The sequence below is a fragment of the Ciconia boyciana genome, chromosome 15 (assembly GCF_034638445.1).
Source record: "Ciconia boyciana chromosome 15, ASM3463844v1, whole genome shotgun sequence".
In the NCBI taxonomy this organism is placed as follows: domain Eukaryota; kingdom Metazoa; phylum Chordata; class Aves; order Ciconiiformes; family Ciconiidae; genus Ciconia; species Ciconia boyciana.
The window spans coordinates 6,623,377-6,649,262 of NC_132948.1; the positions used below are offsets into that span (position 1 = coordinate 6,623,377).

The 25,886-nt window shown below is 48.8% G+C and overlaps 1 protein-coding gene across 4 annotated transcripts in view; it reads left to right on the top strand.

Annotated features, from left to right (window-relative positions):
• Positions 1 to 21,649, top strand: part of MN1 (MN1 proto-oncogene, transcriptional regulator) — a 44,205-nt gene extending 22,556 nt beyond the window's left edge. The window contains exons 2-5 of one of the 4 annotated variants that reach the window (XR_012045221.1): positions 13,582 to 18,339; positions 19,226 to 19,405; positions 20,118 to 20,265; positions 20,856 to 21,649. Coding sequence is in view for 1 of the 4 variants with exons in the window: in XM_072879859.1 (XP_072735960.1) it covers positions 13,582 to 13,766 (185 nt within the window). In the remaining 3 variants the exon portion in view is untranslated. Of the gene's footprint in view, positions 1 to 13,581; positions 19,131 to 19,225; positions 19,406 to 20,117 lie in introns of those variants that run through there. The other 3 variants (XR_012045219.1, XR_012045220.1, XM_072879859.1) reach the window with 3 other exon arrangements.
• The last annotated feature ends 4,237 nt before the right edge of the window (positions 21,650 to 25,886 follow it).

Sequence of the window (25,886 nt, forward strand, 5' to 3'; positions counted from 1 at the left end):
GGTGGAGATTACAAGGTAGACCTTACGCTGTCGCACGGTAGCTTCTTCGTATTTGGCTTTATTTTGGTAGTGAGGTGTTTGTGTGGAACTTGCACGCATGGAGCTAACGGGCCTTTCTGCAGGGGCAGGATGGGCGAGGGGCGTGAGGTGGCAGTCACCCCCATGAGTGTCAGGGTTGTGTTTGCAAACGAAGTCTTTTCACAAAGGGGTCTCGGTCTCGCTGCTTTGTTTCTGATTTTGTGCACGTGTCCGTAAGCTTTAAAGGTCTTGCAGATCACATGCATGGGAAGGTTATTTAGCTGTTGCCTAATCAGCTCACCCCCACATCACTATTCTGTGCTACATAACCACTTTGTATAGGGGTGATGAATGTGCCATGGCACATTTCTCTGTTGTAACTTATGTGAGTTAAGGAATGGTGTCGTCTGTGTCCAGAAGGACAAGGCCATTTGTGCCAGCGTTCCCTTCCGACGGGCCCTGCCGCATCAAGAGCCCGTCGGGGCAGGGGGACGAGCGCGCTGCCTGTCGCCCCTCGTGCTGCTCCCCGTGGGGCCGGGGCTCGGCGAGGAACTCCCTGCTTTCTCTGTGCGCTCTGTGCTCCTCTCGCTTAGTGCTATGTGCATGCAGTATTTGCTTTAAACTTACCTTCCGCCACCACTCCCCGTTAACTTGGCTCATGGAAAGTGGTGCAGCAGGAGAGAGCATCGCTGCCACTGGAGACCTTTCTCCTAGGAGCTGGGCGATCAAAGGGACCTGCCCTTCTAGTAGGATGGTCTGTGCTTCTGCACTGACCGAATCTAAACCAGGGTAATAGCAGTTGTCACAAACGGCTGTAGTTGCGTTTGGGACAGGAATGAACTCCTGTCTCTCACGGGCTGCTCTATGCAGAGTCCCCCCACAGTGAGGTCCCAAGGACACGTTGTGCTCCCGTGTGCCGGCGCTTCGGTGCTGCTCAGCCCCATGCCCTCTCCCTGCTTCCCTGCCCTTGACAGGGGGAGCTGGCGCTTCTGGGCCTCCCCTCCCCGGGTGCAGAGCCCACACAACTGCCAGCATAGTGGGGTGAGCTAATTGTCTGCTATTTTTTCATTTTCCAGGGATATTGAAATTGTTGTGGGTCATAAATCACGTGAGCATATGGCTAGAAAGGGAACACGGGCCCATATTTCAGCTTTGGGTTTGAAGGTGAGACTGACCATCCTGTGTTGAGCTAGCCCATTTTGTTGATTTACTGGCCTGTGAAACTTTAGAGTTAATTTTTCGTTGAAGCCGTGAAACTCTGTCTACCCGTGACTTTCTTGCTTGAACAGCTGTTTGCTCCTGATTCGTTGCTATTCTGAGAATTTCGTGAAGACTCTCCACAGTGATGTGACAATTGGAAGAAAAAGATGAGCGTATATTTTTCTCATCCTAATAGTGGCACTTACAGACGTACCGAAGAAAGCCAGGTTTCTTTGTGTGGGTTTTTTTTTTTTTTGAAGGTGAATTTCCTTTGCTGCCATTCCTCCTTCACATGGTTGCATAGTTCTTCTATCTGATGATTTTTTTGCTTTTCCTTCAGATAGATTTAATTTTAAAACATGCTGTTCAAACAAACCCTGGTCCTCCATCAGATTTATGAACCCCAGCTGAATCACCACACCTTTCTGCTGCTTTATGGGATGTTTCTGAACGTGCCAAATACATTATACGGCAACAACATTTCCATCGGTTTTTGTAGCCAAGATTAAATTTTGGGTATACCAGAATTTGGGATTTTTCTATAGCAGAAAAGACCTAGCAAGAATTTACCCAGAAAGTGCATTTTGGGTTGATAGCATCAAATATCAGTCTGATTTGCAAACACTTCAATGTTTTCCAGCAGAGATTTTGACCCTTCTTTAACAAACTCAGGCTTCCTGACAATTCTGCTTTTTTAAGTTACTTTTCATAGACTCTTTAGAAATTGTCCATGAATTACTAGGAATTTGCAAACTGCAATTTGAAAACCATTGTTTCTGGAGTGTCACGCCTCTGCCTTCTGTGTTCCACGGCACAGAGCAGGCTGAGGGGTGTCCGTCTCTGAACCGCTGCTCTGCAGGTGCCTTGGTGAGACCCAGCTTTGTTCTGGCGTCTCTGCTCTCGCTTTTCTCTCACTCTCTGAGCCGCGAAATTGTTTGAGCTCCTTTTGATTTTAGGGAGGCTGTTTCCCAAGGCCCCCTCACATCAGCTGCTACTTCTGAGATACCGAACTTCAGCTGGAAGTATCCTAAAGAGAAATGGGATGTATTTCAAGGTAATGCTATAAATAAATGAGATAAAAGAGCAAAAGACCCTGGCTGCCGTTTCTTCTCGCTTACTGATAGCCTTTGGTAAACTCCAGTTGTATTTTCATGAATATCCTTGAACTCGTGTGGTTTAACCCAGAGCATTAATGTACATGATCACCATTTCTTGGTGTGCAGGAGCCTCAGATGTGTGAGGCCCCTGGGAGAGATTGACTTTGCCTGTGGCAGTTTTGTATTATGGTCTCTCGTAATTGTGAGTTATGGATCGGGCAGAGGCACCTCCGGGAGCTGCAGGCAGAACTGGGGAGGAGATGGGAGGGACTGAGGGACGGACAGCTGGACAACTCTCAATCCCCGGCCCTGGCAGTCAAGCTGGATGCAGATCTGGCTTTGGGATATGAGGACATGGCTCCTCGTGATTTCTTCGGGAACAAGGCGACTAAACACATAAAAGTCTTTGGCCAGCTGTATCCAAGCCTTCGCCTCACAAGAGACTGATAATATTTCGGAGACAAATTCCCTTTTTCACACTTGGCTAACAAGTACTCATTCCTGAAACTAAGCGACCACAAACAAAGTTCTGTGAAGGGAATCTTCTTCTTTCATTCTGTTTTCACTTCATTTAAGGAAAATAGAGATTTCCATGTATAATATGCAGGGCTTAAATATCCGACTTACTGTTGTCATTTCTATTTTTTCCCCGGCAATTATGTAGAAGCTCTTGCACAAATCTGACGAGAGAAAGTTGGAATTTATGTTTCCTCCTCTGTTGCGCTCTGTGCATAATCACCATCTCTTCATTGCCTTTACAAACTCCGTTAATAACACCCACTTCCCTTGCCAGTGTGAGTGGGCATTTTTGAGCTCTTTTTGGAGGCGTGCTCTCTGCATTGAAACTCACATTAGCTGAAGGTGATACTGGTACTTTTGACCTGTGTGTCCTCAAAAACTTACTGAAATGATACAACAACGGGTTATAGAATGAATCAACGGCTCAAGTAAATATTGCTCTTTCGGGCACCATCCCCGGCGAAGAGTCAAGCTGGTGGTGATAGTGCAGCGGCAGAGCAAAGCTCAGGCCAGCTCCTCCTGTTTTTCAGTATTTAACACGCATTAAAAGTTTCTGTCATAATGGGAAAAAACAGCTTGGGGATCAATAAAACCCAGTAGCCCAGGACACCGTCTGAAGGCAGTCTGATGCTGCTGGAGGCCAACAGCGAGCTCTTGGGAGCGTGGACCAGTGGTGGCCACTTGTGCGGTGCCCGTGGGAGAGGGCAGATCTGTGAGGTGATCCCGCACGGGGAAATGGCAGGCATTAGTCACCGTTAATCGGCTTAGCTCCTTGTTAAATGTCAAGGTGGCAATTTAATGCAGAACATTTAAGTAGCGTCTTTTTTCAATTTTGGCCTGTCCTGAAATAATACTAGACAGTGTCCAGGAACTGGTTTTAGTTAAATGAGGGCATATTGAACAATTTCATATGACTTCTGTGCAGGCAGAAAATCCCACTTTGGATTTTATGAAAAGCCTTTTATTTGCTCGCGCATCCTGGCTGTCGAGAGATGGATTTCACATGTCTGGAGTTGCGCGTAAAGCTGCCATGTGATAATTTGCGTGCGTATGAAATAAATTTGAAAGTATTGGGCAAAAAACCCAGCATTTCCTTACTCATCGCGGATGTGTGGGTTGTTACCCTCGGTGAAAATAGGCTCAAAGCATTAGTTAGTGCAAGTGAGTGATGTACGCCAACAGCAGAGAAAACATGGGATCAGTCAGCCAATATTCACTCCTACTGTGGAGTTCTCCTTTTCACGTTACGTGCTGGGTGCAGAGGTAGGGACGTGGCTGAGATAGCTGCAGTCCTTTGGAGGGAGGGTTAGGAGAAGCCATTTGTCCCAATGCTAGGTCGAGTGTAAATCTGATGGAGCTGGCGGTGGGATTTAGGCAGTTAACTCCTTTCTGAGATGAGCAGAAGTGCTTGGTTTTTTGTGGGGGGAGAAAAGGCCCCCCAAAATAACTCAGGGCTCCCAGAGTATTCACTGGTCCCAGATGGCAGCGTATGAACATCGGGAGCGTTCAGTCGGCAGTGCTGGGATGGGTTGCAGTTGCTGGACTCCCATTTGTTTTCCCTTGGAAGCATCCAGAACTGGTTTGACTGTTGGTGGCAGTTGGTTTGGTTTGGTTTGGTTTGGTTTTTAAAGCCAGTTTTCCCCACTTGGGCAGGGTCGTAGCTTCTCCTACCGTGCCGAGCTTAGGAGAGCACGGTGTTGGTGGTGGCCCTGGGGAGCCCGACTGGTGGTTCAGAGACGTGCGGTTGGGTTGGGTAGGCTTAGACCATGGTTGAAAGTTTGGCTGTCAGTAGCTCAGCTTTCAGTGGCTGTTACACACGAGCCGTGGTTTGCCTGCGTGGGGTAAGGCAGGACCAGGCTAGCAGAAAGCAGCACTGCAGTGCTGTAGTTGTGATGGGACCTGGTTTGCAAGAATGGTCTTTTATTATGTGAGAACCAAAACCCCAACATCAGCCTCTTTGCAAAGGGAACAGGCAGAACTCCTCTCTGCGGTTTGCGTATTTTGCAGTAAAGCCAGCCTGAGAGTTAATGTGTTAAACCGAAAAGAGGAACTGGAGGTAGCCAAAAGAGAGGAAGGATATGAGTTAAAAACAGTCCGTTGTCCCTGTGGCCGTCTAGCAGGGCACAGGAGCTGGTGCTGTCCCAAGGTACAGAGCTTCTGGCTTCCCCCTCGGACGCAGGGCTTACGTTTCTTCTCAGAGAGTTGTAGAGTTGGAAAGCAGTAATTTAACAGTAGCTTCCAGAGAAATAAATAGGTGTAGGCAGTTTCACACTTTCCTGTAAAGCCACGGACGCGTGTTGCTCTCTTGCTGGCAGTGGGCAGCAAAGTGGGGAACTGTGTGTTGCTCCATTCTCCTCTCCTCCCGGCAGGGTGGAGGGAACACGTTTTTTAAAACAGCAATGTTGTTCTCCTCATCCACACATTGTTCATTCTGCGTCTTCAAGGTCATGCTACGTGTAAGATGACTGCCACCTTTTCCACTGATAGGGTTAGCATTTTTCCTACGTAACGGTGTTTTCACTGGTTTCTTCAGACACCAGCATGTGGCTAGCAGTCGGAGTTTGTCCTCAAGTGATATGCGCCCCGGCTTGGTGCTGGAGCTGTAGGGTAGGACACTGCAGTCTGACTGTAACCCTACAGCCCTAACAACAAACCCTTAATGCTGCTGTGGGTTTGGGCAGCCTGCCTGTTGTGGTATGTGCATCCTTCCATTGCTTCTGGTGAAAACAGGAGCATGAAAAGAGGTCAAGGGAGAAAAAAGCAAAATACGTATTCGCAGCAAGCACTCTGTGTCTTCTGTTGTCTAAATTCTGTGCAAGCAGCAAGCACCGATGGAGCTCCATGCCAGCTCTGAGACCACTGAAAGCAAAATAAACATCTTTGCAGCATGGGCTGATACATGCTCCCTTTAGAGTCGCAGGCACCTCCAATAAATCATGTTGTCTGTGGAGGAAGAGGCTTTGAGGATCAGAGGACGTTGCCAGACCTGATGGACTGATGGAGGGGTGGGCGCCACTCAACGTTAAGGGTAAACGGGCCGTGTTCCCAGCCCGAGCGAGTGGGGACGGCCGTGCCTTGCCTTGCCTTGCCTTCAGGTGAGTGGTGTCTTGTCTATATGCAGCCAAGTCAAATGCTTTAATCCTGGTTTGCGGGATGTGTTAGTGGTGTGGGACGGTGCTCAGTGCTGGGCGCGTGTTTTTGACTAAGGAGCCTTCCCTCCTTTGTGAGAAAGGCTTTCACAGTGCAGCTCAGCTGGCTGGGTCTCGGCAATAAATCTATGAGCCAAATGACTTCTTGAAATGTTAATGAGTGAGACGTGGCCGATACCCTGGCGTTGGGGTATCTCTGCACAGCGCTGCTGGTCAGCAAAGAGGGGAATCGCCTGGTCCCCGTTTCGGCTGCGCGCCTCATCAGCTGTTCATCTTAACCGTGAACACTTCTGACTTCCTTTAATTTTGTTCATATTGGGGAGGGTAGCACCTTTAAGCATCTTACGGGCTTTAAAAATTGCACAGGTTACAAAAAATAACTGAAGGAGTAAAATCAGAGTAAGAGGAAGGTTTCAGTAGGGGAGCCGATGGGGCTTTTCATTGGGGTGCAGGTTGCCAGAAGTGAAGAAAACTGAACGTGGTGCAAGTTTATGGAGTAAGCAGGGGGCAGGTACCGTGTTTGTGCTTATAAACAAATGCAAAACATGTGCTGCCTTGTACTCCCGAGTCAAGAAAATGCCTTTGTCCAGGATGTTGCCAGTGCTGCAGCAGTGAGGGAGGCGATGGCTCATTTGTTTATCAACACGAATGAACTAGTTGTGTTTAAAAATACAATTTTAGGAGTAAATTAATCTGTGGAGACTAGGTCCAGTGTGCAGGGAAACATGAAATGTTTTCAGACCTTATTTTTCTTGAAAACTGAAAAAGATGATTCTGTACTGTGTACAAATGCAGAGCTATGTGCCTGAACCAATATGTCAAACTGTCATGTGGGAGATTTGGTGAAAAACATCTTGTCCTAAGGGAATAATTTTAAACACTATATGTAGGTTTGCTGCCTCATAAGAGATCATTACTCAGATCTATTCCCTCTTACGGTAGCTCGGCCTCTGCTTAACGGGCGCAGAGTGAGCAGAAGCCTATTAACGCATCCTTTAAGAGTAGTTATCCGATGGTAGAGGGGAAACTGATCTCTGATCAGGGAATATAGTGTTTTTGGCCAAATCCTCTGATTTCGCCTTAACAAGATCAGTAGCAATGCAGGGGCTTCACGCTCCGCTGGCCATCGAGGGCGGCGGCGGTGGGGCCATGCTGTGCCGGGCGGCCGGACCCTGGGCAGCGCGGGCGGCTGAGGCTTTGTCAGAGCCGGTGAAGAAGTGTAAGGGACAAGCCCTGGGGCAAGGAGCCGTTCCAGGGATCTTCACCTCCTGTTTGTCATTTCAATCTCGCAGGAATGCTGAAATGTGGAGTGGAACCCATTCCCAACCAGACCCCTACCAGACTGTGACTGCGCTCTCGCTCCTGCTTGTCACTGCCTCCTGTTCCTTTTGTTGGTGGTGGTTTTGGCAAAAATAAGAGGAATGACACGAGCAGCACCTGAAGAGCAGCATAAACTCCCGGTGCCTCTGTGTAGCATCCACCGTTGCCTTGACTACACACCATCCCTCCCCCAATTAATCTCCTCTCTCACGAGACGGTGCATGTAATGCATTCTGGCGTTGCAGGTGAACTCGTTTTTAATGGGATTAGCTTACCTAAAAATCGGGACACATCTGGGTTTGCGTAGTGTTTGGTGAGGTCGTCACAGTTAAGAGACCATGTTTATTTTTAAAGAACGCATGCGAAGATGCTACATGAGGGAAGAGGCTTTACATAGCAGCTTAACATGGGCTAAGGAAAAAGGGAGTGAGAAAGAAGCTGGAGGGAATGAAAGTGTGTATACATGGTGTCTTCAGGAGCGAGGACAGTGTCAGGATCTAATCTCACTAGAGAGAAATGTGTTTTTCCTGAGCCGATGTGAAAAAGCAGTCTGTGGTGTGTGTATTGAATTTTTTTGGTGGAGCAGAACTCCTTGTCTTCTCCCTGGTCCCAGCTGCGGGCTACCAATGGGCGGCAAGGCTCCTGTGTTGGTTACCACACTGCCGTTAATGCTGTGTAAGCAAACAAACAGCAACCTTTTATTTTCTGAAGGCACGCGTGCCTTTGCAAAGTAGAGCAGAACGAAAGAGCAGCTTCCTAAATGTGCAAGGTCAGAGCAGAGGATACGGGCATGGGAGAAGGGCTGGGTGAGTCTTTCACGGGCCGTGCTTTTCTGCCTGTTAGCTTGTTTGTTTGGGACTGAACGATTGAAATGTGTTCGTGTGGGTAAAGCCTGTTCAAAAGCTGAATGTGTAGCTTTCACCTAAAAGCAAACTTTAATACTATTAAAAAAAAAAAAGCTTTTTTAGTCTTTTGGGAATGTGAAGCTGTCTGTGTATGCATCTGCCTCTGTACAGGAGAGCAGCCTGGCATTTTTGTCCCAACTGCTTGATACAATTCTTACCATTGCTTTTGTGTGTTGTTGTAACTGATGAATGTTAGCAAACTATTCAGAGAATACTTTGAAATATTTACCTAAAACATACAGTTTGAACTGCAGTAAACAAACTTGCTGGAATATTGACTGAGCACAAGCACATAAGGGCTGTGAAAATGGCCGGACTTAATTCACTTTCATGTTCCAGTGAATGTTTGCAAATATATCTTTGCCATAGCCACCCAGCTCTTCCAGATGTTGTGGCTGGCTCTTGGAAGTGCCTGTGCGCAAGCTGAACTAATAATATTAATCAAACCTCATGTTAACTTCCAGGGCATTCAGCGATTATTGCAGGAATTTTCTCTGCTGTGAGCAATTTTGCACAGTTGGCTGGGATACACAGTGGTGGGTTTTCCTCATCTTTATCTTCCTCTGAAATACGGAGTATGGGTTGCTGCTCTGGAGAGGATAATGGTAGGACAGGCCATTATAATCAAAGTAGAAGGAAGAAATAGTTTCCAGTGCTAGAAATTTAAGCTCAATCCATGCAGTAACTGGCTTTTGGGACCACCACGACTTCACCCGGTCGCGGTGTGTGAGAAGGTGCTGCCGCCGAGGGGCGGGTGCTGGGTGCGCCGGGTGGAGGAACCCCGCTGCGGTCGCAGGCAGCTTGGTGGCTTTTGCTCTGCAGGTGACTGTCCTCCCTGGCTTAACACCCACCGTCACGTGCGGGAGTCGCGAAGGCTGCCATGGCCAGGGCGTGCACTGATCACAGCTTTTTGGGGTGAGGATACCGTCATGGTTGAGCCGTTTCCAGACTCCTTTTGGTCTTTGGTCACTATTGCTTTGAGTTTTGTCCCTTCCACTTGAACACGTTGTGTGCTTACATATGACGTTCTATCTCTTATCTCTACTTCAACATTTGCCGTTTTCAAGTGGCACACGCTATCCTGCAAACCGGGTAGTTTTACTTGCATCTGTCCCAGGTTCTGTTGTGTCACGTCCTTCGGTTTGGAGAGGAAGTATCCACCCAGACCATCTCGAGATCTTGGGTGTGGAGGATGGCTCTTATTAGAGGGGTATTGCTTTTATTAATAACACAAATTTCTTGCAGTAGTTGCTAATAGAGGCAGTTGTGCAGTTTAAACGTAATTTGTTTGAAAATTCCTTGCTTTCAATTAGGTGTACTTCATGACTGACAGTGATTTATCTGAAACTTGGCAACTGCGAGGCAATGACGTGATGACACCACCTTGCATTACCTGACTAATTTTAACCTGCTGAGTCCCATCCGTCTCTACTAACAATACCTCTCAGGACTGCGTGCGCTGCAGAAGGCGGGTGCTGGGGCACTGCTGGTTTGAAGGAGGCAGAGAGACAGCAAGGAAGGCTGGTGAAACAGGTCTGCCGGGAGACTATTGCTATTTTGGACAAGTATCAGGCAGTATCTCGTGCTTAAGAACATAATTCTTATCAGGTGGATCAGCACAACTTAATTTTTTAATACAAAGGGTTTTTTCAGAAAAGCATCCTAGCTTTGTCAAGACAGAAATACTGGAAAAAAGTAAATTGCACTGAATATTTCCTTCCAAATTGGCTTTGAGAACACTTGTGCTAATGCAAGCCTTACTGCAAGCTCTCATCCTCTTTTCGTTTTGGATTTGAATGCATCATTTTCTGTGCTCTTCAACAACAGACCAAGAGAGCTTGAGCTCCCACACAGTGGTGTGGAGTTAGGCATCATGTGGACAGTGGCAATCAGTATTAACTTTGTAAACTTAGGATCAGGTCCTGCTCACCTCATTTACTTGGGTTTTCCTGAGGCCAACAAATCCTGTTCATCACTGCGGGACAGATTTTGCATTGATTCCTGTATCAGTAGTTTGCTTATGAATTTTATCCACAGCAAACATTTTAGAAATAATTTGCTGATTTACAAGTAAATAAGCCTAATTCTTTATTCTTTAAATGCTTGTGGCATATGAACTTCCTCACTTAATCGTTTGCTGAGGACCTGGTCTGTTCTGGCTGTCAGTGGTGTCTGCACGGCCGACGCAGACGTTGCTGCCCGTGCCAGCGCAGCGCAGCGGAGCTCCGGCTCTGATCCCGGCCGGGCGCCCGAGCACGCGCAGCCGGGTGCTGGGTCCTGCTCTGGGAACCGCTGTCTCTGCCTCTTCTGTCGGCGTCCTCAGCCGAGAGGCCGGTCTCCTGGGGCCCTGCAGTAAATGCTCCTTGCAGAAACCCCACCAAGATCCCTGGGCCCCTCGTGACAGCAGTTCAGCAGTGGGACTCCTTCCTCTTTCTCTGCGGCAGGGGAAGAAAGCAGCTGTCACAAAGACTAATCTCAAGGCGCTGGCTTTTCCTGTACAGAGACCAGCATGTCCTGTACGTTCAGGGAGACCTAAGAATAAAAAATATTGGGTACTGTGTGCATTGTAAGGGATGTGAACAGATACAAATAAGAAAAACGTTTCCCTTTCTCAATTCTCTGCACAATCCCCTTTTTAAACATTTTATAAATAAAAAGTTACTCAGGTATATTTACATTCAGGATAGTAAGTTTAAATTGTTTGTTTAAATTTGTTTAAATTAATGTTTAAATTTAATTAATTTACACACTTCATCAAATAGCGTTTATTGAGGGAGTCTCTTTTTTTGCCCTGTGATTTTGCCGAAGCGGCACCGTAATGTCAGCTTGGGATTCACTGCTCCGCGCCACCGCAGCTGCCGGCCCTGTGCTGGTGGAGCAGCCCGTGCTGTTCCCGGCCCTGCGCAGGGCTGCCGTGCCGGCAGCGTGCTGCCCGTGGAGCAGCTCCGCAGCACAGATGTGCCCTCGTGTTAAGGGCCGAGGTGGAAACACTCCCCTGGGGAGGTAAAAGCCCTTGTTGCTCTTCAGAGGCCGATGCAGACTGTGCAGGGGAAGGAGAGGGTCTGGGGTGAGATGGGGCTCAGGGGTAACAGGAAAGAAGAGTAGAAGTTCCCCGCGTTGGAGCAAAGGCAGGCTGTGCTAATGCCGTCTCTGCCTGCTGAAACTCCGCATTTGGGTATTACGCGGTGAACTTTGCTCTGTGCTTCAGCTCTGCTCCTCGGTGCTGCTTATTTATCAAAACTGACTAAAAAAACCCAACACCAACTACACGGGACTGTAATCCGCTTTGGAGTTTAGAGAACGTGAGCATCTTTGACCCGCTGATGTTGGATTCTTTATTGGAGCCGTGAGCGAGGGTGTCCTAGAGAAATGCAAACCCAGAGCGCTGCTGTGCTGGGCTGAGGTATGTAACGGAGCTTTGTGGTGATTTTGCACATGGATGCACTAATGCGGCGCATGGCTGAGCAGGCAGCAGCACTGCTCTGGAGCCGTGTTCCTTCTCCCATCGTTTATAGCATCGTGTCCCCGGGTTCTACTTAGTTTCTCTGTATGGTGTTATGATACTGTTTTGAATATGAGCATCTCTGACATCCTATAATCAAGCATTAACAGCATTTTCCAGTTTAAACCAGGGACTTCCAGACTAGTTTAAGATTATTTTTTTTAATATCACTATGATCATGTAACAAGCTGTTCAGTTCCTGGTTTGTATCTGGTGTAGCAGCTGGTTAAGTGAAAGAAATACAGCTTGCCCCATGAAGTGTGGTAAACCCGCACCGCTCGGCTTTGTGGGACACGAGAAAGATGATGTGAAGAAATGTCTTAAGGAGGTTAAACGTTCACAGCCGTTTTGGGGCATCTTTGGCATGCTCTGGCATCACCCTCAGCCCTGCGTGATGGGAACTCTCAGGGTCTATCAGAGACATTACGGTCCCTGCATTAGCTAGTGCTGCAGCGGGTCTGGTCTTACCCCTTGTGCTCGGGGTGAATACGAATGAAATGGTGGATGAGAGGAAATGCAGGCTGCCTGTCAATGTTGTTGGCTTTTTTGTCTTGCCTTGCACCGATCTTCTATTTACTCACTGTTCTTATCCCACAAAAAGCCCTCCTTCCAGGGCTGGTGGGGGCTGTCTGCATCGGCTTGGGCATCCTCCCTGGCAGAAGCAGTGGCCTTCCTTGGGTGCATTAGCTCCGAGAGGGTTTTCTGCGTTCCGGGGCTGGCAGGCTGGCTCCTCCTGGGGAGAGGGGAGCGAGCCCCCGCCTGCGCCGGCTGCCCAGCCCCAGCCAGGGCGGACGACAGCCGCTGCCTTGCCGTTACAGAGGGTCTGTGAGAAGGACCCCGCGGAGGGGCTGTTGGGAACGTGAGAAGTTATAAGGCGAGGGCTGAAGTTTGGGGGGTTTTGTCTTTGGGCTTTTTTTGGTGAGTTGACTACGAGCAGTGGAAAAGAACTAAAGAAGTGATTGATTTCAGTGAGGAAGAAGGTGATGAAAGAAAGATGTCTCTGGCTGCGCCGGGCAGGGAGAGGGCATGTGCACCAAGGCAAGTTTTGAAGATGAGAAAAATATATTTGCAACAGAGGAGTTTACTTGAAGGTATTAAGAATGGAAGCAAAGAAAAATAACGGAGTGACAGTGGGAACGAGTCATGAGTACATGGTAGTACACTTTGGAAGGAACAGTTTTAGCTATTCGTCATATTAACTTTATTAACTTAATATTAACATATTAAGCCAGAGGAAAAAGGTCCGGGACATCGTTTAGGATGGTTCAGTTAAACTCTTTAATTTCTGTGGTTAATGGAAACTAATGGTGGCTAAAGATCATACAAAGTCCTAAAATGAAGAAATTATAAGAAAAATGTTACCGTGGTGCTCCATTAAAAGAGGCGAACAGGGAGACCTGTGCCCGTAAGAGACCGATGATGGGAATGACCTGGAGGACACGGAGGGTTCGGGGCTGGTTTCCTGCCTGGGGGAGTTTCAGTATCGATTTCAAATAGCGGAGGGTGCACGGGGAGTGAAAACTCCCAGTTGTGCTACAATCCAGGACACATATCGTCAGTCGTGTATACGTCCCCAGCGTTCAAACGTATTGATGGCTTCCTTTAAAACAAGCGCATGCGAAAGCGAATATTTTTGGTGTTTTTCTGGCATGGTGAAAAATCAGCTGGAGAAGCTTGCTGCGGGGTGGGAAGAGGGAGCTGTACCAGTGGCGGGGTCCCCGAGGCAGGGGATGCCATGGGTGCAGGAGCCGGGGCGCGGGCCGGCGGGGCAGAGGCGGGTGCGGAGACGCTCCCCACATGCTGCTGCTTGTGTGAGTTGATGGGTTGCATTGCACGGTTCTCCTAACGCTCTCTCTGTGAACCCTTTCCAGCCCACGACCTTCCCCCGAGCAAGACCTCAGCCACGGCGCAGACCGGCAGCCACCTGCAGTGCCTCTCGGTCCACTGCACGGACGACGTGGGCGAGGCGAAGGGCCGGACTGCGGTGCCGACGTGGAGGTCCCTGCACTCGGACATCTCCAACAGATTTGGGACTTTTGTGGCCGCCCTGACTTGAACAAAAGAAATTATTTTTTTTCTCTTTTTAATTTCAAAGGGCCGCTACTGCTAGGTGGACTATTTTTCTAGGTTGGTACCTGCTTAGTGGCATATGGACTGGAAAGGGTTAATTTAAAGTAAACCTCAACTTTTTTTTAATCTTCTGCCACAGTATGTTACCAGTGTTAACCCTTCTGCAGTTAGCACACTTTTGCTTAAGATTTTCCTGCTAGACCACTCTTTCCCATTATTCTGTAACCTTGGCATACATTTATAGATGAGGCCTTTTCCTTTTTCATCTCAGCGTATGTCCAAGTCACGTATGTCATAATAAGACAAAGATCCTCCTCCTCCTCCTCCTCCTCCTTCTTTTCTTCCTCATTTGCTTTGTTTTTTCTTTTTTTGTTTTGCTTTGTTCAGTGCTTATTACAATGGTGATCCTGAAGAACAGCAGTTCAGGAATAAACGCCGGTTAAAGTGAAATGGTCATCATTATATTATATATTATATTGACACCCAGCTTTTGCCAGTCACATGCAAACCAAACAGTTAATGCTCTGTTTAATATTCAGGCAACGAGCCTGCCCTTTCCTGAGAAAATTATGTTCTGTTATTAATAACGTTCAGCCTTGTTTGCTCTCCGCCTCCCCCTGCGAGGCGAGGACAGTCGTTCCTGTATTTACCTTGGTGAAGCCCAGAGACGGAGCTCTGTCATGAACGGGCTGGTTCAGACACAGCTGGGGAAGGTATAGAGAAGTTTTTCTAAATAAGTCTAACAGGAAGTTTGCTTAATAATTCAGAGTCATTATCTCCTCCACCGAACGCCCAGGCTCCCTCTCTGCTTGCGAGGAGGAGCGGGGGGTGCTCCCCAGAGTGGCCGCAGCCCTCTGGTCCTGGTGATGCTCCCACGGGTCCCACTTTATCACTGCTGGAGAAGAAACTCCCCCAGAGCCACCGTGCACCTCCTGCGTGCGCTGTCCCACGGCGCGGTGTCCTGGCGCAGGAGCCAGCGCCCACCGCGCGGCTGGGGCTGGGTCCATCGCCAGCTGTGGCCGGTGTCCCCAAAGCCCTGCCAGGCGGCACGGCTGCTCCCTGCCCATTTTTCACCCATTTTTAGCTGAAGGAAGACACTGTCGATGGGAAGCGGGGTCCAGCGTCCCATGTGCTTGTCTGCGGGGCGCCCCAGCTCCCGCCACGGCCGTCCCGGTGCGGTGGCAGCAGTTGGGGTACGGCCCAAGCAGGGGGATGCGGGAGGCTGTATGCCCAAGGTCAGCGTTTCCTAATCTGCCAGGGCAGGGAGACCCCGCGTTAGGGCCCCCCCCAAAACTCATTCGAGGCCCCGTTTTTGCCACGCATTGAAGAACAGTGTTACTGGATCCACACAATAAAAGGAAAACCGTACTTCCCTGCTCGTGGTAGATAATACTCATTCGAGAAGAAAGTTGGAAGCAAACCAGATAAAAACACGACTGACACGATGATCCGACACTCCTGTGGTTTTACGTAACGCTGTCCATTATTTGTGTATCCTCTGAGTGCAGGAGTGTGAGCCGTCCCACCCCGCGCAGGCCAGCTCGCTTTCCTCTGCTCCCTGAAGCTTAATAACATCACTGGAGATTTAGGTTTTAGCTGTGAAATAAAGGTCAGCCTCTCTAGGGTTATTTATTACTTCTGTCAAGAATTCACAAAATGTGTCCCTCCTCAAGGGATGGAGTTTGAAGACTGCTTTCTATTTTATCTTTGATGATTGTGCTGGGCCTTTAATTATTTTGAAGTAATGTTCTCAGTAGACACCAATGGAGAGGAAATTCTGCCTAAAATGCCGATGGCACGGGGTGGTCTGAAATCCTCACTCTCGGTCATGTGTGGCTTCAGAGAGGCTCAGAGTGTTTGGAAATGTTATTTGAATGTGCTCTTATTAACCATGCATGGATTGATTTCCTCTTTTGGGTCTGGTCAGTGACTTGACTTTGGATACATTTGGATAGTTTTGAACCTCGATTTTCAATATTATTTTACTTTTTATTGAAGCTGGAGCTGCCACGAGGATGAGGATTTTTGCCCATCCTGGAGCAATTGGCTGTGGAGCTGCTGCACGCCCGCTTGGTTTGGACAAAAGGATGGGATGTTTTGTACCTCTGTAGGTGTGTGTGCTACCGAAAGCTCAGAGCTCTCCCCTGTACCTGCAATAAAATATTACCGTCCCCAGTAAAATATCTCCTGGTAGAATAATAATTGTCAGCCCCCACTCTGGAAGATGCCTCTTTGCCTGTGATTTCTTAAGTCCCAGTTCACCCAAATATGTGTTTAACTTTAAATCCTGTCTAGCAAAGCACTTGGGGGCTGCTGAGCTGAGGGGAGGTCTGTGGCTGCCGTGGTGGGCTCGGTCTGCAGCTCCCACCCTGTCCTGGCAGCTCCTACCCCTTCCAGCTGGGTGGGTCTTGGAGTAACCCCAGCGAAACACATGCCTAGACATATGATACCGCGTTTCAGCACTTAGAGCTGAAAATTTAGGAAGAGTTCATGGTCTGGTGGCATTCCTGTACCGGAGTGCAGCCTCGATGGCTTACTTCTTTGTTTTTAGTTTTTCCTGCTGCATTCAAGAGAACAGGTTTTTCAGGCTTCCTGAGGTCAGGGATGCACACCCTGTGCTACCAGGAAGAGACCTTTCCGTGAACGCTGCATCAAACATTTCAGATCGCTTTTAAAGAGAAATCCTCCTTTAAGTAGAAATGCAGTGACTCAGTTGGTCTCACCCACCCTTTTCTTCTGGTTTGCTCTCTGCAGCTTGGGCTTCTCTCCTGGAGTCGTTGTTCTCATCCACTTGGGACTTACATTTTCACTTGCTCATAGAAATACAAAGTGGAAGCAATTCCTTAAAAACCAATGGAATCCTAACAGTTTTAAATCCTATGAAATGAGGAGGACGGGCTATACTGAAGCCAGGGGACGTGTCTTCAGCTGCCGAGCTGTACGGTGTGGAAGTGTGGGAGCCATGGCACGCGGCCGCCGCGGGGTCTGCTCCCGTGTGGCTGGCACTGCCGGGCCCCTGGGGTGGAGGCAGGGGGAGGACGGGATTTTTAGATAGTGAGGAGTTAAAAACAGTGGTGGACTGTCTTCTGGGCCTTGTTGTCCATGTAGTTCTGCTGAATAATACGGACACATGCAATCCTTTTGCTAACCTCCTACCCATTTGATCTTGCTTAATTTAAGCGACATTATCAACTGAGCAAAAGGAGACGTTGCGAGCTCTACTTGGGGCAGCTGTTAGCAATGCCAGGACCGACCTGCGCTTTTATGGTTTCTTTGCTTTTTGCCAAAGATCAGAACAGAAACGGTACATATGACTGGCCAGGACAAGCATCACTTCATGCTCATAACCTGGTATATTTGGTACTGACAGCATATGCAGAAGGCTAGAGCTTTGTCACAAAGCTTGTGTTGCCTGCAGTAATTTCATTGTACTCATTTTCTCCATTAATTTGACACTGAATGCACTGATTATTTTTTTTAAACTTATATGAAATATCAGCATAGCCCCACATGGTAAGAATTGAAATGATATAAGTTTCTCAATGATACTACTTCCAACTGAAGCATGTTTGAGAGCTGTAGGTAAAAGCCTGTTGTGCAAGAGGTAAGTTGCACTCCTTTGTAGAGGGGAGCTGAGGCACAGACAGCATCAACCCGAGCTGGGTCGAAGGCATGTGGGAGGCAGAGCTGAGCTCTACCCGAGGTCTGACCTCTGCTCGCAGCCCTCGTTGCTGAGCCGCACGGCTCGAGGCTTGCTTCCTTCGGAGAATGAGCTGCTGCAACAGAGGGTGGAATTCTATGAGCTACGTGTTCCCCAAATGACTGAGTGAAGCCAGAATAACGTAAACTCGTACCTGCTTGTCCTACATGGCTTCCAGACAGGGGGGACGTTGTGCCAAGAAGTCAAAGACCTGTGGTAAATGTGCCATTAAGATATGCACAATCTTTGCTTTGTGTTGTGAACAACAGCTAAAAATGCGGCTTCGCATTTGTTTTGGAGACTTCTCCCTGCCTTGCCTGGCGCTTGGGGTCCCCACGCAGCCCCGTGCCCCAGGTGCTGGGGGGGGGCCCGGATGTCGCTGCCCTCCTGAGCCAGCTCGCCGACCCCTTTGGTATTTGTGAAAAGGAACTCTGCACTTAGTCTTCAAGTTAAAATGCAGTAGCAAACGGAGCAAAATCTCTCTTGCATTTAAATTGGGAGGAGTGATAAAATATCTCTTTGCCAAAAAAAGGAAAGAATAGGCCTTATTCATTAAATACTCTTGCGAATTTTCTCCAGATCACTTTTTCCTAGGGTTACTAGTTCTCTGCTATTCTAGCTCGGTTGTTAGAGCATCAGCGAGAGAGGGTTTAGACTCATTTTTTATTTAGTTATGGTGACTTTCATCAAATAGGTAAGGATTTCATTGTGTGCTTAGGGTGGAAGGGAGTGAACATCAGAATTACGTCATCTGGGTCGTTTAGGGAACTGTTTCAGATACCGTATGTCTGCGTGGTCATTCTGAGGCTGGCTGGCCTTCCCAAAGCAGGAATCGGTATGAGGCTTCCAGGCACCAACAGTAAGGCAAAGCGTTCACCCCTTCGAGAGGCGGGAAGGGGTACGGTGAGCGCAGGGCAGCGACACGCGCCGGCTGCCGGGAGCGCGGGAGGAGGGGGGGGGACGCAGACAGAAACAAAACTGGTAAATGTTGATTATTTTTGTTAAGCTGCAGTGTAAGGTTTTCTCAGCTACTAGATTCACAGCTGTTCAATGGATGGTGTGTAAGAGCATAACCCATTTTTATAGAATTGTTTCTCCTTTATTGCTTAAGGCTAATGGAGGAAATAGTCTAATTTTGTCTTAGAAATTCTCTATTAAAATTGTTGGTTTGAGTCCATCCACTCATAGATTCTGACTGATGAAACTGCAGGCTGTGATTTCTGGCAGTCATAACTTTATCACTATTCACTACCCAAGAATATTACAGCTTTAAAACAGCCTTAAGCAAAAGGATGTTATTTCTTTGTACTAAATTTGCTTCATGGAAAAGAAAAAAAAACTCAAAACACTGGTAATCCGTACTGCATAGCAAACTCTTCTGAAAAATGTTATTGCACATGTAAAATATGAAAACTTGACTCTGCTGTGTGTTAGGCAATCCTGTTATCTTTTTTCTTTTTTTTTTTTTTTATTCTTGTTAAATTCATTTCTTAAATGCTTGGTTGGAAGACTGTGACAATAGCTCATGAAATTGAGTGTTATTTTTCTTTCTTTTTTTTAAATATGTAAAGTGCAGTCTTCTGTATTCATGCATATTGTACATATCTGTATATGTTTTACTGAGCAACTAAATAACAATAAATATGATGTTAATGGTGGCTATTGTATATTTCATACCATGTTTGCTAATTTTTGCAGTAAGCCCTTTTTCCCCGAAGAAGTGAAACGATACTATTCACATACAGGTAAACCCTGGGCCTCGCGATGATCGGTACAAATTTTGCCCGTGATCTGGGGAAATCCTCACGAACAACTGGCTTCCCTCGCGCGCAGGGCTGTCACGCGGAGCCGGATGGCTACAGGAAGGTGTGGGGATGCAGTTTGTTCCTGGCACTCGTAGGCTTTGCCGATTCCTCTCCCTTGGGGTAAGGTGACCTGCTGCTCCGGCAGCCTGGCAGCCCAGGTCCCCCTGCGTGGGAGCTCGTGGTGCCGCCCCGCAGCCAGATCCAGCCCCTCGCTCCTGGTTCAGACGGTGACGGACACGGAGATCGCGAAGGTTGGAACTAACCGGAGCGATCAGAAACGTCTTTTTAGCTAAAGTCATTTCTCCTCTGATACAACAGACAGCAAATCCATGGAGGTTTGCTGAGCTACCCCGTCTGGAGTAAACGGGGCTCAATGAGAAAAGATAAACCTCCCCAGGAGCAGCAGCTGAATTTTGCGGAGGCTCCTGCCCGGGTTCGGAGGATCCCTGGTACAAGAGGAGGTTCCTCCTGGCCTTAGTGTAAGCCGGAGTGCTGAACCTTCCACAGCACTTCTGGCAAGATTTTTGAGCTGAATTCTGTGAATAAAAAGTAAACAGGCTAGAGCTCTTACCAAGATTCTTCAAAAATCCCTTCATCTCTGTTACTCAAATTTCAGACTCTTAATCCTTTCGCATTCCTGCAAGTTTTCCAAGGGGTCCTTCAGGAGAAATGTCGTATGGTATTTTCCAAAGCAAAAAAGAATGCGCAATAGCCCAGGCAACGTTCAAACGCATCGTTTCTGAACATGCAGAAACAACCTTCCGTATCTTTCATACTCGCAGGAAACACAGGAGCGGTGCTCAGCCTCACGTATTTCTTTCCATTTGTTCAGCACGCGCTGAGGTGCAGCAAGCAGTCGAGCGCTCGCAGCCCAGCGCTGCGCTTTCCGCTGCGCGACGTAACCGGACGAGCCACCGCGTCTCCCGCGCAGCCAGCGAGCCGTGCCCGCATCTCAGCAGCATTTCTGTATGCCGAATTAGGTATCTAGTAACTCGTACGTAATGCATCAAAACATAAACAAAGTACCGAGGCGTTGTATTCCATCCGATCCCTCCGCATTTTTTTGTACCGCTGAAAGCACAAATGGAAAAATGAGGCTGTTTTGAGAGCCATTTCAAGTCAGTTGAGGGAGAAAGCTTTGCTTAATTTTCAAAGCTTGCTTTTAATATTCTTGAAGGGACAAAACAATGTGTGGAAGAGAACTGCAATCTGCTTTAAAGATGTGAGCTCACCTCTCGTTATGTTGTCTAGGTGTAGAGGTAGCAGACAGAGATTTGTTAATTTTGGGTATAAAGAGCTATTTTGTTTTGAAATGTTCTCTCTTACTGAATCTGGTAATTCTACATTAGATACTTTGTAACTAGCTTTAACACTAAATAACTTGCTTACTTTTTTTCTGTATGCAACCCTTCTGAGAGGTAAATCTTCTATTTTCACAGCTTTTTGCTCCTTGCTGTGTAAGTAGCGTGCATGTTTTTCCCCAACTTTCAGCTCAAAACAGTTGAAATTATTGAAGTTACTTTTTCAGTATTGGTGTTTTTTTAAGTTTGGACTTCTTTTTGATCCTGAGAGAGAAATACAAGCAGCGTTCCTGGCAGCTGTGCAGTTCCTTCTTCGCAGTGGAAACCCAACGAAGATGAGACCTTCCCTCTCCCCGAACAGCTGCCAGTTCCCCTGCGGGACTGGTGCCCAGTTTGGTGGCAGGGAGCTTCTGGTGTTCCTCATTCCCGCTGATGGCTCCTGACCCCTCTCCAGCCCATCCCCAGAGATGCTTGCGGGATGGTGACCCCCTACTTTGGGACCGTTAGGACCCTCTCAGCTGCTGGGCATTTGAGACGTTCGGTGCAGCTTCGGTCTCGGCCACTTTGCCCAAACGCTGTCTTGGGATTCCCGGGGCTGTCCTGCTCGCCTCAGTGTGCCCTCTCTCTGTTGCAGCATTTCTCTTTCTTCTCTTGTCACCTGTGGCTCTGGAGCTTGTCTGGAGGGGATGGACCTTCCTGCAGCGTGGCCATGGCTGGAGCCGCCTTGGTGCTGCCTGGCAGTCGGCCGGGCGGCGAGAGCGGCTGCTGTGGGGCAGCTCCCCAGAGCCTGCCCCCCCAGCCTGCGTAACACGGCGCTGCCCCTTTTATTGCCCTAGTTATTCCAGTAAAACTGGCCATGAGCTCTTTTAATAGTTGGATTCACGCAGCTCCTCTGGTGTGCGATGGCCATTTCTCGACAGCCAGAGCCGCTTGTGTGCAAAGGCTCCTTTTGCTGCTGCCAGCAGCCGGAGCTGCCCCTCCTGCACCAGCACTGCTCCTTTCCGAGCTCCCGGCTCCGAAAAGTCGGCAGGAGCTCACTGTTCACTGTGCATCATGTTAACAAATGAAAATAAACGGATTGATCTTTGATTTCTTACTCTTTGTGCTGGCTTTACTTGTCATCTGGTAATGTTCGTGACCTCTGGTGATGCTGGCGCAGCGCTTACCCTGAACACTTGCCTTCGTGCCCGGTGCTCTGTGCTCAGAGGCGCGTTTCTGGTCTGTGTCAGTGTTAAGCAGGGATTATAGTTTAGTAACTAAAGAAAAGCAAGTAGTTAGTCAGAGAGCTTTTATAGTTCTTGCTCTCCTAATCGTTGTTCCCTGTGCCCTGAGACTGTGCCAAGAGTTGAAATCTGGCTCTAGCCGTGTCTCTTTTTCCCAAGCCATTTAACTGATTTAATTATGTCCTTTGAGTTATTTTCTGCATGAGGCTTTGGCATTCCTGTCACAAAGGAGACCCTATAAATATGTATTGTATGTTCAGCAGTCAGGGTTCCATCGGCAGCACAGCTGGATCCCGTGTGCTGAGATCTGCCGGCCCCTCCGCAGCCACCCGGCAGCGCCAACAGCCGGGAACACGAGCAGCCGAGCGGCACTCTGGGCGGCTCTGCCCTGCATCGCCTGCCTGCGTGCTTTTCAGCGGAGCGGCTGCAAGTGTGGCAGAGCACTCGGCACGGCTCTTGGATGGGTTTGGCCATTAGGAGTTAGAAGCCGTTTGCCTGCGGAGCCTCCCCTCCAAACCTCTCGGGCCGTGGCAGGAACACGCGTGTCCGAGCCAGGGCAGAGCCGCACACGGCAAAGATGGACGGAAACGTGTGCTGTGTTGCTGTTCGTGGGCTTCCGTGTGTGACTCCAGAGTCATTTAAACCCCCTTTTCCCAGGTTGTTGTCTGTGCTAGCTGCTTACAGACTGCTGCTGGTTTTATGAGAGTACGGCAGAATCGCTTTCCCTGCAAACCAAATAAACGCAGGCATGAAAATTTGGGTCAATGACATCCTTTTGGCTGAGAAACTTGTTAGAAAATGGAATTGTGATGGGTTTCTTTTAATATGAATTGAGTATTTCCAAAAGTCTCCAAGCTACATGCCTGAAGCGGTTACTTTCCTGCTTGGTGACCGGAGTTTGTAGCCTCCCCAGCAGTTTCAGCTTTATGGCCAATAACATCACATATATTTTGCTTGCAAAATGTCTGAAAACTCTTTGCTCAGGTAAACTCTGTAACATTGTTCCTGCTGGGCAGAGGTGGAAGTAGAGGTGATGTCTGTTCTGAGCTGTCCTTCTTTCTGAGACATTGCCAGAGCTTATTAATGATAGCGCAGAAAGTGGAGGTGACAAGACCTTAAGAAAATCATTTAGGTCATCTTTGGTTAATTAGTGCAGGATTGCTCCCTGTTCTCTAATTCCCAGAGCTCTGACCAGCACAACTAGAATTGACAGAGCAGTGAGGGGGTCTTAACCTTTTAGTTAAAAAAAATAAAAACAACCCACCAAACAACCCTTTATCCCCAGCTGTAGAAGTGATGGAAGGGGAAAAGAGCCCACCAGCCGTAGAGCCTGCCTTGGAATTACACCACCTTCTTTCCAGCACTTGCAGACAGCGGTGGGTTTGTCACCTGCAGAGCCCGGGCGGGTGGGCGTGCAGGGAAGCTCCCCGCAGGACCCCGCTGGCCTCTGGTCCTGGGACGGTGCGTGGCACACGGGTGGGATGCGGGATGTGGGAACAGAGGCTCCTTCATGTTCTCACTTGGCCTCGGACGCGTAGTCACCGCAAGGCCGGTGAGCCATCGCTTAGCCTCATTATTTCCTGTTATATCTTCCTTATATCACCACCTGTAAAACTGGCACACGGGAAAATCTGTGAGCCCTGGTTAATGTTTGCTGTGTCCTTTTAGGGGCTAATGTTATTAATCCACAGACAAAGAAGCTGTTGAAATGTCACCCTAAATTTGATGTTAAAACATTAATTTCAGCCTCCTTCTTGAAGGAGGCTGAAAATTTGGTGTTATGAGGGCTCATGTCCTGCTGAAACATCCTCAAGGGTTTGTAACGCATCGGGGTTAACTGGCGGAGAATATTTAGTGCTGAGCTTCAGGAGGTGGGAACTTTTCTCAATTTCCTTTTATCCTCTGCAAAATGCCCCTCTCTCCCTTCCCCCTTTCTCCCCCCCCCCCCCCCCCCCTTTCTCTTTATAAAGCTGGAATTCTTCCAGACTCTGCTCTGGGCTTGCAAGAAAACTTTACTGTGTAAATTTGCTCTTTGTGTTGGGAGTCCTTTGTTTAAACAGCATTGTGAGCTTGCTGGGGAGGGATGGAAAGAGGGGGAGCTGGGAGGAAGAATTTGAAAAGCCCTGACCCCTGATGAATAAAATCCAGCACATTAACACATTCTTCAATAAATTCATGATTGCAGATAAGGTGGGAGTCCCCAGGGCCGGGCTTTTCATTAACCCCCTGCTGACTAACCCAAACAGACGGCAGTGTTTTGTTAGCGCGCTAGGACAAGCAGACCCCTTTTGTGGCGGAGGGGCCGAGCGCGCATGGGGAGATCTCCTATAGGAAGCCAGGTTACAAAATGGGACTCTATTTCAGAACAAACTCCTTTTGGTTAGTTTGATGAGATTACAGAAGGGAAAAGGCTTTAACAAGGGGCTTATTGAAGCTAAGTAACTGTTCTGAATACAGTGAGGACCAGGGCAGAAAACATATGATTCCCAAGTAAATAGGCGCCTCTACAGTATGGCTGAAACAACAAAGCTGGACATGCTCAGCGTGGTTATTATGTGGCATGCGGGGACACTTGGGGGCGTGAACACGTGTGGGACTCCTGCGATAACCTGTGCACGGCACCAGGCACGCGGCCTGGCACCGCTGGCCAGGGCTGCCGCGGTGCCGACGTGCCTTCGTGCTGTTTAGCATCCACGTGCCGCTCTGGGCCGCAAAGCGGAGTTCCTTCCTTCCTTCGTTCATTCGTTCGCAACGGGCTGTTTAACCTCCGGCAGACTCCAGGTTGTGAGGGTGCTGGTCCAACGTTGTGTGTTCGCATGGTGGAGGGCTGGCAGGGCTCGCCGCTCCCCGCGCTGCCTCCTGCCCACACAGGCCATCTTGTTGCCCGCAAGCACAACGCGGCGAGCCGGGCTGGTGTCCCTGCTCCTGCTGGAGGATGCTCAGCTCCCCTCCTCGCCGCTGCCGGCAATCCTGCTCCCCGCTTAGGAGTGCTTGGGCAAGTTTATGTCCATTTGTTCCTGCGCTGGGATTACCCTTTTGCTTGACTAACCGCTCTTCCTAGCATTCATCTATCCAATGCGTTTGTGCAGAAGAGCTGTGTCCCTTCTCAGCCGTCGCTGTGGGGCACGAGGTGAGCTGGGCTGTTAGCCCCTGCACATGGGCCAGCCCTGCACCCCTGTGCCCCCGGCACCCCTCTGCACCTGCTGTGCCCCGAAGGCACCCTGAGAGCGGCTGCCCGGCTACGGCCGGCGACCCGGCCAGCCATACCGCACTCTGCAGCACGCTGGCGTTGGAGAGAGGGGCCGGGACACATGCACGATGTCCACAGCACGCATTGCACCTCTTGCAATGTTTTAGGCTTTGAAACCTTATTTGTTCTTCTCCTTTCCAAGTGAAAAGCCTACTCAGGAAATATTTTGCTTTTGTGGAGACCTATCCCCAAAAATGCCTCCCTCCCATACTAGGAAGGTCTTCTGCGTTGTTTATTAGAATACTTGCATTTTTAAATGGTCTGAATTCTGTGGCTTGTGCTCCCAAGTCTTGGTCTGCCCAGCAACTCAGAGTATCACTCAGCCCAAAGAAATGTGTTTTGGGATGAAACCCAGAAAAATCATGAGTTTGACTCAGGTTCCTGCTGCCTGCCAGCAATAATGCTGTGCCTTCCCCAGGCTGCTGTTGCACGAGACTGCTCGTCTCCCTGAGAAGTAACGTGCCTGGTGGTAGACTCCAAGCCTTTCACAGAGCAACTGATGCCCAAGTCAAGTGAATCCTGTCCTTTGGGAACAAAAACAGGTATTCTGCATGGGAGCCCAGCAACCCTGCACACAGAACCAGCTGTGCTCTGTTGCGCACCCCTCCTCCGGACGATGGCCGCTTGCGTGTCCGGCCAGCGGCTGGAGTCAGCACTTCTGCACAAGGGCTCTGCAGCGCTGCAGGCAGCATCAGCCCTGGCAACTCCTACCTTCTGACTTTGCAGACCTAGCCTTCTTCTAATGCTGCTTTTTGGTGTGCAATTTCATTTACGTATCATATAGAATTTCAAAGTATTTCCCGTTGCTGCTAACAGAAGCATTTTGT